This window comes from Lithobates pipiens, unplaced genomic scaffold, assembly GCF_037356315.1.
Source record: "Lithobates pipiens isolate NorthernLeopardFrog02 unplaced genomic scaffold, aLitPip1_a1.2 Scaffold_10, whole genome shotgun sequence".
NCBI classification, from domain to species: domain Eukaryota; kingdom Metazoa; phylum Chordata; class Amphibia; order Anura; family Ranidae; genus Lithobates; species Lithobates pipiens.
Window position 1 is genome coordinate 195,190,704 of NW_027507686.1, and position 15,521 is coordinate 195,206,224.

General features: G+C 46.1%; 1 protein-coding gene across 1 annotated transcript in view; it reads right to left on the reverse strand.

The window, feature by feature from the left end:
* The window catches only part of DDB1 (damage specific DNA binding protein 1), a 94,071-nt gene that overhangs the window by 19,449 nt on the left and 59,101 nt on the right, over positions 1-15,521 (reverse strand). The window contains exons 18-20 of the mRNA XM_077460819.1: positions 10,931-11,054; positions 10,675-10,839; positions 10,342-10,436 (exon numbers count right to left, since the gene is read on the reverse strand). Of these exons, the coding sequence (XP_077316945.1) occupies positions 10,342-10,436; positions 10,675-10,839; positions 10,931-11,054 (384 nt within the window). The remainder of the gene's footprint in view (positions 1-10,341; positions 10,437-10,674; positions 10,840-10,930; positions 11,055-15,521) is intronic.

A 15,521-nucleotide genomic window follows, 5' to 3' on the forward strand; every position in this document is an offset into this window, starting at 1 on the left:
TCCCAGCCAGACATGTTTGGTTTTTCAGGGAACATACCCGCACAAGTTGGGGTTGGTGCAGGGTAGGGTGGGGGGAGGGGGATGGTTTGGTTAGGGTTGTTATGCAGAAGATTACTATAAATATATCGAAGTATGTATCTGAACTAAGTGTTACTTTTACTGAATGTTTTTTACCACTACTGCCTATACAGCCCCTGTATGGGCTTGATCAAACACGACTGTATTGGGGTGTGTTTCTAGGAGGGCTGTTAGGGGGTAAGCAGACTGCACCTATTGCTTTATATGAATCTTTATGGCATCTATACGGTTTCTTACCTGGAACGTGAGGGGCCTGCGCGATAAAATTAAGCGCGCGGCAGCCTTCACGTTCCTCAAAAAGCAAAGGGCGGAGGTGATGGTGTTGGTTGAGACGCATGTGGAGGGTGGACTGCAGATGGCCCTTAAACGCCCTTGGATAGGGTGGGCATTTCATTCCACCTACACGTCTCATTCAAGGGGGGTTTCAGTACTTGTAGCTAAGTCTGTCCAATTTGAACGTTGCGAAATTCTTACTGATCCACAGGGCAGGTTTGTTTTTCTACATGCTAAATTGTATGGGGAACCCTACCTTATTATGGCTTTCTATATCCCCCCTCCATTTACCATGACGTTGGTGGTTGAGGGTCTATCTTTTATGTCCAGACATCCGGCGGTCCCTGTTATCTGGCTGGGGGATTTCAACACTACGCTTAACCCTTCCCTGGATAGGCTCAAAGTTGATGGTGGGGCAAGCTGAGACCACTAGGTTGTCCAGGCTTATAACCACCATTCACCTTGTGGACACTTGGAGGCACAAATTCTCTCAAAAGAAGGAGTATTCATGCTTCTCACCCACACATGGTTCTCTCTCCCGTATTGACTTTATACTAATATCTAAACAACTCACTCCCAGACTCAGAGAAGTATTGTTCTGCCCCAGGCTACTTTCGGACCACAGCCCCTACTCTGTAGTGCTGGACGTGCCCCTGGGTAGGCCTCCGCGGGCGTGGCGACTAAATCCGTTCTGGCTGACATTGTTACCTGAAGATGACACTATTGAAGCGGAGTGGATAAAAATTTTTGAGGATAATGACCACACGGCCTCAGTCCCAGCAGTGTGGGATACATTTAAACTACACGCTCGATCAGTGCTGACTGCCCACATTAATAGGCTCAAAGCTGACTCGGCCACTACCATTATTGAGGCTGAGGCTGATTTGAGCTCCAGGGAACGCACCTACATAGATGACCCGTCTACGACAAACGCAGATGCACTTAGACTACAGTCGAGGGTGGTTTCCCAGCTACACCAAGACAAGGCCCGACAGAAACCTTTTTTTTACCAAACAAAAATACTTTGAATCCGGGGAAAGAGCTGGTAAGTTGCTAGCATATTTGGTACACAGGGAAGACAGGCCCCCGGTTGTTATTTCTTTGCGGGGTCAGGGTGATACAATGGTCACGGACCCTTCTGAAGTGACAGCTAGATTTCGGGACTTTTTCGCGGACCTATACACCACTACAGTCTCCGACGACACCACTCCGATGGACGGTTTTTTGGCTCAGGTTTCCCTCCCCCAGGTTACGGAGGAACAGGTGCAGGCTCTGGAGGCCCCCCTGACCACCGATGAAATAGTGGGTGCTATTGCGGAATTTGCAAAATCCATGTTGCCGGGGTCAGATGGTCTCCCCATTGAATTTTATTCCCGTTACCAAGACGTGCTGGCACCTAAGCTTCTTGTCCTCTACGGGAGTCTTTTTGATACACTGACATTGCCTCCGTCCATGAGGGAGGCAACGATAGTTCTGATTCCCAAACCTGGCAAAGATCCGGGTTTCCCGGAATCATACCGCCCAATCTCCCTATTGCAGGTAGATATTAAGATTTTTGCTAAAATACTTGCTACTAGATTGAACGGAGTGATCCTTAGCCTGATTCAGGCTGACCAGGCAGGCTTTATGCCGGGGCAGGATACATCGTTCAATCTAGGCAGGCTCTATATAAATCTGCAGGCAACGCATGAGGCAGTGGGTGAGCGTGTGGTGGTGACACTTGACACGGCTAAGGCATTTGACTCAGTGGAATGGGAGTATCTGTGGAAGTGTCTAGCGGGATACGGTTTTGGCCCGAACTTTATCCGGTGGGTGAGGCTGTTGTATCATCACCCAACGGCTAGGGTGGTGGCGAATGGGTGGTCCTCCCGGGAGTTTGGCCTTAGTAGAGGTACCAGACAGGGGTGCCCACTGTCCCCGCTGCTATATGCCTTGGCTGCTGAACCTTTAGCGGTGTCGATTCGTGAGGACCCTGCGATCAGGGGACTGACGATGGGTCGACTAACCGAAAAAAATCAGTCAATATGCTGACGACACGCTGTTATACCTGGCGGACTCGGGCCCTTCCCTCGCAAAGGCCCTACAAAAGATAGAGTGGTTCGGTAGCTTTTCCGGTCTTCATATAAATTGGGAAAAATCCCAAATTTTGCCTATTGACAGTTTCCCACAGTCAGAATCTCAGGCCAGTCTGCCTCTCCAGCGAGTCGGTACTATTAAGTATCTGGGGGTATATGTCTCTAGGAATCCAGCAGATTACATTGCGCTGAATGTAGAACCATTATTCTCCCTAGTGCGTACTAAGATTCAGGCCTGGTCTCCTCTCCCCCTTGGGGTTTGGGGGCGCGTTAATCTGATTAAAATGGTCCTATTACCTAAAATACTTTATGTGTTGTGGCATGCCCCGGTATATTTGCCGTTGAAATACTTTAAATCCCTTGAATGTCTTCTTAGACCCTTTGTATGGGGGAATAATAGACACAAGGTTGCTTGGCAGGCTTTGAAAAGCCCGACTGATATGGGGGGCATGGCTCTTCCAGATCTAAATCATTACTATGTTGCCTCACAACTGTCTCAGCTTTTCCATATAGACAAGACTGATAAACAACGTTTTCTTACCCTTCTCTCCCCTACTTGGGCACAAATGGCAGATGATCCAATAGCTGCTATCTCGATGGGGGCGGGGAGCTCAGTCGTGGAGCCAGGTAAACACTCCATGCTGTTTCATTACAGAAAGATTTGGGATCTGGCATCCACTAAACTGAATGTTGCATCACCAAATGACTATACCCCACTTTGGCATAACAAACAATTGCCGGAACTTCAAAAGATCCAGAGTGTTCAGTTGTGGGTATCGAGGGGAATATACTACCTGCATCACCTGATTCACCATGGTACTATTAAAACGTTTCAGGCGCTGCAGGAGGAATATGGTATTCCAAACACTATGCTATTTCAGTACCTACAGGTTCAACATGCACTTAGAACACAATTCCCGCAGTCATTGCCTCGGCCTGCTCCCAATCCTATTGTTGCCATAGTGAAGGACACTGATCCCAAAAAGCTTATCTCGTGCTTTTATGGTATGCTTACGGCCCCCGTCTCGGCGAGACTAGCGTATGCTCTGAAGTCCCGCAGGGAGGGTGATGTGGGTGAACTGACAGACGAGGAATGGGAGGAGGCTCTGGAGACGTGCAAGTTGGTGTCCCCTAGGCTCCAGGACAGGCTTTCTCAGATTTACATAGTGCATAAAGCATACCTCACCCCACTCAGGACCGCCAAATATAATATGAATCAATCTGTGCTCTGCCCGATGTGTACTCTTGAGACTGGGACGTTCTTCCATCTTATCTGGTCTTGCCCCAAACTGCAGGAACTTTGGAAACAAGTAGTATCATTTCTACATGATGTTATGGGCTCGCCCTTGGCTCTAGACCCCAAACCTTGTCTACTAGGGATATTTCCTGACGTATTAGATAAAACTACTGGCATTTTCCTGCAGGAAACCTTGTTTTCTGTTCGAAAAGTGATAGCTAGACAGTGGATGAGGCCCCTTCCACCCCGGGTTGAGGACTGGAAACGGGAAGTTAATCTTACGCTCCCATACAAAAAATGGAATTACGTACCGGTAATGTCCTTTTCCAGGAGTCTTTCAGGACAGCCACCTTAGAGAGACACCGGCTCCTCCCCTCTGAGGAAACACCGCCTTCAATTTCATAATTTAAGCCTCCTCCTCCCTTCGTTCCTCAGTTCTTCCAGAGTACCTCCGGCCAAACTGGGGAGACACAAGAACACGTCAAACAAATAAACTTTTTAAGTCTTACCTGACGATCTCATGTAATGAGTTCCCGATGATCTGCAACAATTTGGGTGGGAACCGGTGCTGTCCTGAAAGACTCCTGGAAAAGGACATTACCGGTACGTAATTCCATTTTTCCCCAATCGTCTTTCAGGACAGCCACCTTAGAGAGGATAAGCGAGTATATTACCTTAGGGTGGGACTACTGCCTGTAGCACCTTACGACCAAAGGCTTGGTCTTTGGCTGACAGAAGATCCAGTCTATAGTGTCTCACAAACGTAGAAAAACTGGACCACGTTGCAGCTCTACAGATCTGTTCCGGAGACGCACCAGCCCACTCTGCCTGAGAAGTTGCCACGGCCCTGGTTGAGTGTGCTCTAATGCCAGCTGGAGGATCTAATCCCCCTGCCACGTATGCCTGCCCAATGGCTAACCTTAACCATCTAGCTATGGTACGTCTAGAGGCTTTGGAACCCTTCCTGGCCCCTGAAAATAAAACAAAAAGTGAATCTGTCTTTCTGAACTGACTTGTGCAGTCTAAATAATAAAGAACACATCTTCTAACATCTAGTCTGTGAAACATGTGTTCCTGTTCTCTAACTGGATTTGAACAAAATGTAGGTAGCACAATCTCCTGCATCCTGTGGAAACTAGAGGCTACCTTAGGCAAAAAGGCCGGATCCATCTTCAAAACCAGACGATCCGGAAAAACCTGAAAAAAGGGAGCCCTGACAGAAAGGGCTTCGAGTTCACTTGCTCTTCTTGCTGTAGTGATCGCCACCAAAAACACCGTTTTGAGAGTGATCAGCTTTAATGAGCAAGATTCTAATGGCTCAAAAGGTTCCCCTGTGAGAACCTGTAAAACTAAAGAAAGATCCCAAACCGGGAAGGGGGAGCTTGAAGCTGGTCTTTGCCTACCTAGGGCCCTGAAGAACCTTACGACCCAAGGATCTGACGCTAGATGTTTCTCTAAAAACACGCTCAAAGCGGAAACCTGAGCTTTTAGTGTTCCAAGCGCTAACCCCTTATCCGCCCCTGCCTGTAGGAACTCTAGAACGGCTATAGGGCTATGCACGTTGAAGGAACCCTCTGAACACCAGCTGTTAAACCGTTTCCATACCTTTAAGTAAATGGACTGGGTTTCCTTTTTCCTACAGTTTAGAAGAGTGGCTACCAACCGGTCTGAGAAGCCCTTGGCTTTTAGCAATTCTTCCTCAGAAGCCACGCTGCCAGGTTCCATCGTCCTACCTGAGGGCAGAACACCGGACCTTGAGACAGGAGATCCTCCTGCACTGGGAGAATCCAGGGGGGTTCTACAGACAGGCCCTTCAAGATCGAGAACCACGGCCTCCTGGGCCAGTGAGGTGCAATTAGAATGAGGGTAGTATTCTCCACTTGAAATTTCCTTAATACTGCTGGAATGAGCACTGGAGGGGGGAAAGCATAGCACCTGGAGAACCCCCAACTCTGTGCTAGTGCGTCCACCGCCAATGCCCCGTCCCCCCTGTTTATGGAGAAGAACGTTGCTACCTTCGCGTTTTCCCTTGCGGCAAAGAGATCTATTGCAGGAATCCCCCATCTCCGGGTGATCATTTCGAATATTTCCTGCTTGAGAACCCAATTGCCTTCTCTCAGAGTTCTCCTGCTGAGAAAATCTGCCACCTGATTTTGTTCTCCCTTCAAGTGGATTGCTGAAAGGGACAGGATATTTGCTTCGGCCCATCTGAGGATGGCTTCCGCTAGGGCCCATAAGGACTTGCTCCTGGTGCCCCCCTGTCTGTTGATGTAAGCTACCACCGAGGAGTTGTCCGACCTTACCCTTACGTGATTCCCCCGGAGCTCCTTCTGAAAGGTTCTGAGAGCTAGGTCTACTGCCCTCAGCTCCCTCCAATTCGAGGATCTCCTCGAGTCCCTCTTTTCCCAAATACCCTGTATTAATTGGGAGTCTAGGTGTGCCCCCCAACCTGAGCTGCTTGCATCGGTCGTGACCACCCTGGAGGTTGGCATGACCCACTCTAGACCTTGGGACAAATTTGCTCCCTTCCTCCACCACCAGAGGGACCTCTTTACCTGATCTGGAATCGAAACCAGAGAATCCAAAGATTCCTGGCTGTGATCCCAAACCTTCAGCACAAATAATTGTAGAGGGCGGTAATGTAACCCTGCCCACTGAACCGCTGGAAGAGCGGATGTCAGCAACCCTAGCGCTGACATGATCTTCCTTATGGAGATCTGGTGGTTGCCCTGAAGAAACAACAGAGCCCTGTCTATCTTTTGAATTTTTTCCAAAGGAAGAAAGACCCTTTGTACTGTTGAGTCCAACTCGTACCCTAGGAAAGTGACCCTCTGGGAAGGGATTAAGTTGGATTTCTCCAGGTTCAGGAGCCAACCCAGGCTTACTAACAGGTTTCTTGTGACCTGTAAATCCTGAATTAATTGTGCTGGGGAAAGGGCAAACAGAAGGAGATCGTCGAGATATGCGATCACCGAGATTCCCCTGAGACGCAGAAATGCCAGAACTTCTGCCATCACTTTGGTGAAGATTCGGGGGGAAGAGGATAGTCCGAAAGGAAGCGCTCTGAACTGAAGGTGTAGTACTTCCATTGGAGTTCTCACTGCCAGTCTGAGAAAACGCTGGTGGGACTCTGCGATTGGAATATGCAGGTATGCATCTTTCAGATCTATTGATGCCATGAAGCAGTTCGGAGGTAGGAGTGCTTTTACTGAGTAAACCGAATCCATCCGAAACCTTCTGTAGGTAACTGAGACATTCAGGGGCTTCAGGTTCAGGATGAGCCTGAACTTTCCCGAAGGCTTGCGAATCACGAAGACGTGAGAGTAGAAGCCTCTGCTTGTCTCTCCTACTGGAACCCGTACTACCACCTCCTGTTCTTCCAACTCCTGAAGAGAGGAAAGAAGGGCAGATGATTTTTCTGCGCATTTTGGCAGCTCGGTGACAAGGAACCTCAGAGGAGGGAGTTCAGAAAACTCCAAATGGTAACCTCCTCTGACGATCCCCAAGACAAACTGATTGGAGGAAATCATTTCCCACTGTGGGAGGAAGGCCCCCAATCTTCCTCCCACCGTGACCCTGTCACTGAGATTTTTTGGGCTGTTCAGGAGGGCGAAAAATTGCTCCCCCGGGGCCCTTGCTTTTGAGTCCCCAACTTTTCTTCTGCTGAACCGTACGGGGTGGTACAACCCTTTTCTGGGGACGAGTCTTTCTTTTGGTTTATTCCCCAAATTTCCTTTTAACAGGAAAGGCCTTTCTTTTGTCTGCTGTGCGATCTAGCACTGTTTCAAGACCTGGTCCAAACAGTAGATCTCCTGTAAAGGGGATTCCACAAAGTTTAAGTTTGGATGCATTGTCTCCAGGCCAGGTCTTCAACCATAAGGCTCTCCTGGCAGAGTTGGTCAGGGCCAAGGACCTTGCCGACATCCTCACGGATTCCGCCGAAGCGTCCGCTATGTAGGCTATCCCTTTAAGAAGCATGGGAAAGGAGGATAGAATAGTCTCCTTTGCTGTCCCTGCTTCAATGTGTGCGCTAATCTGGGTGAGCCAATACTCCATGTTGCGGGCCACCACCGTGGTTGCCATGGCTGGCTTAAGATTTCCCTGTGACGAATCCCAGGCCTTCTTAAGAAGGTAATCCATTCTTCGATCCATAGGGTTAGACAGTACCCCCATATCCTCAAAGGATAGATCAGTGTGTCTGGACACCTGGGAAAAAGCAGCGTCTAGTCTGGGAGATTTATTCCAGACGAGAGTCTCTTCCTCCGAAAAAGGAAACCTACGTCTTAATGCCCCAGAAAAGAAAGGTTTCCTTTCGGGATCCCGCCATTCCTTCTTGATGGTATCGATCAAGACGTTATGCACTGGGAACACCCGCTTCTTTTGTTCCCCCATGCCCTTGTACATCCGATCATGGAGTGACAATGTCTTAGTTTCTTCTTGAATGCCTAAAGTGGTATGAATCGCTCCCAAGAGCTCATCCACATCCTCCAGGGAAAGCTTATACCGCGAGATTCTGCTGGATTCCCCATCCAACATCTCTGCGTCAGACTCCCCCTGGGAGTCTGAAACGACACTGTCAATTTCCTCCTCAGCTTCCTCCCTGGGACCCTCTGAATTCTCTCCCCTTGCAGGAGGAACATCCACAGGGCTGGATGGTACACTCTGCTGCGCTGGTGTAGGAGTGCTCGGAGGCTGGGGCCACTGAAAACTGGAAAAAAAGTTTTGGAAGGACTGAAAGGTACCAGAGAGTTCCTTCATAGAAGCTACCAGATCTGCACCCTGCTCTACTGCCTGTTCCTTAAGTAAATCCTCAATACATTGTTTGCAAATAGCTTTAGACCAAGAGTCTCCCATAGACGTTCTACATGAAGGGCACTTCTTCTTAGAACCATGGGGGGACTTGCTCGTGGCTTTCTGAAAGACACAAAACACAGGAAGGGGCAGCATGAGCCTAAAAAACAGCAACACCAGCGCTACATAGAGGACCACCGGGAGTGCCCCCCCTAGGATCAACCATCACCAGGATCCCAGACACACTACCCTTCCCCCCGACCACCAAGGAGGAACACCAGTGGAGCTACTGGATACAAGTAAGGGAACACCTCCCCAGGTTTCCTCTTACCTTCGAGTGGCTGGTGCTATTATCTCCAGGAGTTTTTGAAGCCTCTGCCTCGGACATTCTCCCGTTGAGGAAGCGTGGTACGAACGCGCCTCTAACAGCTACCTGTGCAACTGTGAAAAGAGAGGCTGCACCAGCCGAACGCTAGGTTCCCTTTCACGTGCCGCGTCCGGAACCGGAAGACGCGGATCGAACGAAGGGGTCCGCCCCCACCGGAACTGACGTCGCCCGCCTACCGGTCCGGCTTCCAGCTCCCAGCCGGCTGCGTACACAGGGGGGCCCTGGACGCCTTCGTTCAGCACCCCACTGGGCGAAACGCAAGGATGAACCTCTCCAAAGACTTCCTGCTTTCCCCAAGCGAAGATTGGAGTGCGTGTAAAGGTCAGTCAAGTATTCAGCTTCCCCAGCCGACTGGACTGTTTGTTCCGTTGAAACCCCCGCGGGTGAACGAACGGACGACCCCATAAACTTCCCGCTTTCCCCAAGCGGAGTTTAGGGTATATGGACAGTACGAACACTTCAGCTCCCCGCTGATAGGACTGTCCTGGACCGACCGATGAACGGTCGGATAGCCGAACGGGGCCAGGGCTCCGCTCGGATGGCTTCAGTTTCACCAACCGAATTTAGCCTTAAGGTTCCTTGGCGATGTCTCCCCGCCGGAGGAAACACCATAACTGAGGAACGAAGGGAGGAGGAGGCTTAAATTATGAAATTGAAGGCGGTGTTTCCTCAGAGGGGAGGAGCCGGTGTCTCTCTAAGGTGGCTGTCCTGAAAGACGATTGGGGAAAAATTCTTATATAAAAATAGGGGTTGCCCAGCTAAATATCATAGAATATGGGATAAATGGCTGCAGGAGGCTGCCACGTGTGATGAGGGAATTTGATGTACTGTTACAGTAAATAACATGTCAATGTTTGGACTTTCCTTGACTGTGACACATACTGTAATGGAAAAATGTCTTTTATCTGCTGCTATGGTTATGATGCAACGCCTTTTGAATGTTCGGTGTATGCCACTGTGATTGTAATCTCTGCAATAATGTTCAATAAACATTACCTGTTTAAAAGTTAAAAGTCAGAAGCTACAGTTTTTGTAGCTGCTGGCTTTTAATTTTTAAAATAATGCCTGGAGTGCCTCTTTTAGCATGTTCTCCAACCTGCATGTAAAACAAAGAAGAGCATTTCCCTGTCAGCAGCACTGAAGTCTTTTGCTTCCATTCAGCTACAGTGAGCACTCTCCTCTCTCTCTGCTCTCCTCTTCAGTCTTCCACTCCCCCTCTAGTCTCTAACTTCCAGAGGAGCACTGCCTTTTCCTTACAATGGTACAGGAGGGTTCTAGCACATACGCAGCTCTAAACTCTCAGGGCTCATGCACCACCTATATCTTTTCCCTACTATGTTATGTTTGCATGACTTCACCATTCTGACACATCTGATTTAATACTTATTTGCAACCCCACCATCCCAACTGAAACTTCTGCAGAATATGCAGTTACCATACAACCCATAATCAGAATGTTAAATGCATAGCATCACAAGGTGCCCATTATCCATTATTACCGTGCTATTGATACTGGCCAGCAGCTTCCCATTAAACTCCACCATAGAGTACACAGCTCCTTTCACTTCTTTCTCAGCAACAGTCTGAAGCTTCCCTGGACAAAAAAACACACATTTTATGATCAGTTCAGAGATTCAAAACTCAATACATCACAGAAGCAGAAGTGTCTGATACCCTACGCAATCCATCTAATGCTTGCCTTCATTTTCAAATCTGCATTGAAAAAATCATACCTGGAATGAAATGGGCAACTGCTATCCCCTCTGGAATTTATATCTTAATCCTTAGAACACCAGTTGTAAAACATACCAAGCTATTTTTTTTATGCTTACCATCACTGTATTGGAAAACCACAATCCTCCCTTGCTTTGGTTCTGCCTCATCTGGATATACCATAGCTGTTCCTACTATAAAGTAAGTGCTTGGATCCTTCCCCAGCTTACAGGACACCAAGCTGAGGGTGTATTCATTCTGCAGAAACTGGTGAGTGTGCAGGACTAAAGAGAAAAGAAAAACAAAAGCATGATTTTCCAGTTTACTTGGTGCCTCTTTATGTACAGTAGGTGTAAGTAATGTCTAACTTTTTACCTTCAAAAGTGTGCTGATCTATGATAAGTAGATTGTGAACTTCAATTTCTTCTCCAAATGAGGTTTCATGGGGAGAGGTGCTTCCTGAAAAAAGTTTACTGCTGCTCACACTGGAAGACAATGCCTGCGGGATTCAAGACACATGCATGTGAAGGCTGCATAAATGTTCAAAGCCCAGCTCTCAAACCACAGCAACTAAAAAATGCCATAGGGCGTACTTACAGCTCATTAAAAATGGCAGCCTGTTCTAGCATAGTTCTCTTGGGAAAATGGGAAGTACTACATATGCATACGACCAAATGTTTGTGGACACCTGACCATCACACCTACCTATTTGGCCAAAAGTATGTGGACAACCCATCAAATTATTAAAGCGGAACTAAAAAAAAAAAAAAGCAAAAAACGTTTTTTCCCCATTTATGGATAAAAGTATACATATTACATTATTATAAGTGCCCTAGTATGAAGTGATTCAATATACAAACCATATGTAGCAAAATTTGCATAGTTCAGTTACAAAACATTAACATTCAATGCATAATTGCATAAAGTATCACATGCATATAAAAATGTAAATATATAAAAACAGTGGTAGTCCAAATAAATGGTGAAAAAAAGTCTGATAGTTCAATCCCAGGGTTACTCCAATAGTTGTGAATTGCAACCATGAATAGCCACCACCACAGGGGGAAAATGCTCTTACCAGATATCGTGGACACTGATACCAGCAACACTGAGTCAGACAATCAGACATAAGCGCATAACGCCAGGAGGATGATCCGAAGACAACTTCCAAAAATAAAAAAATAAAATAAATGCAGTTGCATAGGCGTGCACACCCTCTTATAACTGGGGATGTAGCTGTGTTCAGAATTAAGTAATCACATTCAAACTCATGTTAAATCATCAGTATAAACCTGCCATCATTTAAAGTGCCTCCGATTAACCCCAAAAAAAGTTCAACTGTTCTAATAGGTCTTTCCTGGCATTTGCTTAGTCTCATCCTACAGCAAAGGCCATGGTCTGCAGAGAGCGCCCAAAGCATCAGAGGGATCTCATTGTTAAAAGTTATCAGTCTGGAGAAGGGTACAAAAAATTTCAGAGGCAATAAATATACCATGGAACACAGTGAAGAGAATCATCATAAAGTGGAAAAAATATGTCACAACAGTGACATTACCAAGAACTGGACGTCCTGCCAAAATTGATGAAAAGACAAGAAAACTGGTCAGGGAGGATGTTAAGAGGCCTAAAGCAGCATTAAAGGAGCTGCAGGAATATCTGGCAAGTACTGGCTGTTTGGTACATGTGACAACAATCTCCCATATTCCATATGTCTGGGAACTGGGGTAGAGTGGCAAGACGGAAGCCTTTTCTTAAAACATCCAAGCCTGGCTAAATTTTGCGAAAACACATCTGAAGTCTCCTAAAAGCATGTGGGAAATGTGTTATGGTCTGATGAAACCAAGGTTGAACTTTTTGGCTGAAATGTTTGGCACAAAAACAACACTGCACATCACCAAAAGAACACCATACCCACAACGAAGCACTGCGGTGGCAGCATCATGCTTTGGGGCTGTTTTTCTACAGCTGGAACAGGGGCCTTAGTCAAGGTCGAGGGAATTATGAACAGTTCCAAATACCACTCAGTATTGGCACAAAACCTTCAGGCTTCTGCTAGAAAGCTTAACATGAAGGGGAACTTCATCTTTCAGCATGACAACGACCCAAAGCATACATCCAAATCAACAAAGGAATGGCTTCACCAGAAGATTAAAGTTTTGGAATGGTCCAGCCAGATCCCAGATCTCAATCCGATTAAAAAAATTTGTGGGGTGATCTGAAGAAGGCTGTGCACAGGAGATGCCCTCACAATCTGACAGATTTGGGGTGTTTTTGCAAAGAAGAGTGGGCAAATATTGCCAAGTCAAGATGTGCCATGCTGACAGACCCCAAAAAAGACTAAGTGCTGTAATGAAATCAAAAGGTGCTTCAACAAAGTATTAGTTTAAGGGTGTGCACACTTATGCAACCATATTGTGTTAGTTTTTAATTTTTACTTCCCTCAATCAAAAAGATTCCAGTTTGTTGTTCAACTGAGTTTTACAGTTTATAGGTCACAGTAAAGGTGGAAAAAGTTATGAAAGGATTTATTTTTGTCTTTTTTTTTTTTTTACATCATAGAAACATGACATTTTAACAGGGGTGTGTAGACTTTTTAGACCGCTGCATGCTTATGTCATCTTGTCTAACTCGGTGCCACTGGTATCCACGTTCTCTGGTAAGCGCATTTTTCCCCCTGTGGTGGTGGATATTCGTGGTTGCTATTCACTAATGGAACACTAATTGAACCAGTCTTTTTTTTCACCATTTATTGGGACTAACACAGTGTTATATATTTCCATTTGTGTATGCACGTGACACTTTCTGCAATTATGCACTGAACGTTATTAATTTTTTGTAGCTGTAATAAGCAAATTTTGGTACATATGTTGTATATAGTGAATCATTTTATATCAGCACAGCACTTGTACTATAGATATATTTTTCACAATGACTTGTTAAGTGTGGTGCTAGCAGGTTTAATTCCGGAGAGTAACAGGGCGGTATTTTTTTTTTTACAAAAACAGATATGGATAAAATATAGGAGAGGATTTTAACCAGCCAGGTTAAAGTTTTTGCCATTTGTGGTGAACTTGAATATTTCCCTTCACTTCCCATCCAATAACCAGATTTCCCTTCTATTTCTGTTCTAGTGACAACCCAAAATGTGGGATTTTCGATTACTTTCACTGATAAGGGTATTCAGGGTAAACCGAGAGTGGAACTCCCCAACAGGGACACAGGCAGCAGTAAAAAAAAAAATTAGCTACACATTAAAGTGTTTCCAGTGATGGGTATTGTTAGTGCAACAGCATACCAAGACCTTTTAGACAATTGTGTGATTCTAACTTTGTGGCAAGTCTGCAGAAGGCCCTTTTCTGTTCCAAGGAGACTGTGCCCCTGTGCTCAAAGCTAGGTCAATACTTTTGAGTTGAATTAGAACACTGATAGCGAGCCATGTCTTATTGTACATCAGTGCCTGACCTCACAATTGCTCCTCTAGCTGGACGATCAAACAATGTACGTTGCTTGTACTCAAAGACCCAGCAAACTTTCTTTGAAGGCCATCATCCGTTTAATCAAAAGTTTTAACAAATGAAAATTTTATAAATGACAATTGATTTCTGGGACACTTATCTAAAGAGGCATCAGTAATAATATCTTTACAGGAAGAATCTGACTCCCTGAAACTTTGGACGGAGCCATCTGATAACTGATGAGACATGGCAATAAGTAATTTAATTAGGTGTAAATTTCACCTTGCATCATGGAATGTTACATGTCTTTTTTCAGCAAGTCGTAAAAAGAGAAAAGTTGGTGGTTAGCACTGCCTTGCACTACTGGGATTCTCTGTTCAAATCCCAAGAGAAACACTGGACACCACCTGAAGAGTTTGCATGCTCTCCCTGTGCTTGTGTGGGTTTTCTCCTACATTGCAAAGACATGCAGGTAACTAGCCCTAGTATGTATACAAAATAAGGACCTCAGACTAAGCTCTTTGAAGGCAGGGACTGATGTGAATGTACGGAAAGCAATGCTTACATCTGAATTCCAGGAATTCAGCTGCTTTGCAAAAAGCTAAGGCATACTATGAACCAAGTTCAGCAAGGTGCACGACACCTCCTGGGCATAGCTCTAATATTTATATCTGACAGCTTTATAGTACTCCTGGAAGCCAACTATCACTGTAGTTCCGGGAGAGCAACGCTGACCCTTCCATCTAAGCTATGCATCTTGAACAGGTCAGCTGCTATGCCTGCCCTCCCATCCTTCTGCCCATTCACAGAAGTCTCTGTATTTTGTGAATGTGTTCACATAATACAAAGGGTTCTCCGAATGAGCAGCAGTGGGGAGGGGCAGGCATAGCTGCTCTGTGTGCCTTTCTCCTCTCACAACCCAGTGTTTTGAGTGTCTTGAGTGTAATTCCCAACAAAGCATTAAATCCAAGAGGTGTCATACAGCTCCTTGGACTTAACTCAGTGTGCCTTTACTTTTTACAAAGTGGCTGAATTTCTTGAATTCAGCTTTACATTACCTGTATGCAGGCCCAGACTGGGACAAATAGGCCTGGGCATTTTAGATTGAGCAGACCCTACCAGGCACGGAATGATAACTCGTGGGGCCCCAGGGCAATAGGAGATGGAGGGGCCCCCTATGTCCCCATCCACACTCAAGCCACAGCTACACAAACTCCATCTATATATATTTCAGCTAAGCTGCAGAGAGTGGACATAAATATTAACTGCAGCATAGCCTGCTGAAAGTTCCCAAATTTTTCCATAGAAGCTGTTAGGCATTTCCAAGTATAACCAGTTGACCTCTGGAAGACTTACCCTCATTCATGACCAGGTCATTTTTTGCGATATGGCACAGCATTATTTTAACTGACAATTGTGCAGTAATGCAACGCTGTACCTAAATAAAATGTTTGTATGTTAATTCGTATCTTCCTCAGCCCACCCCAAGGAAGATATGAATGAACCCCTTG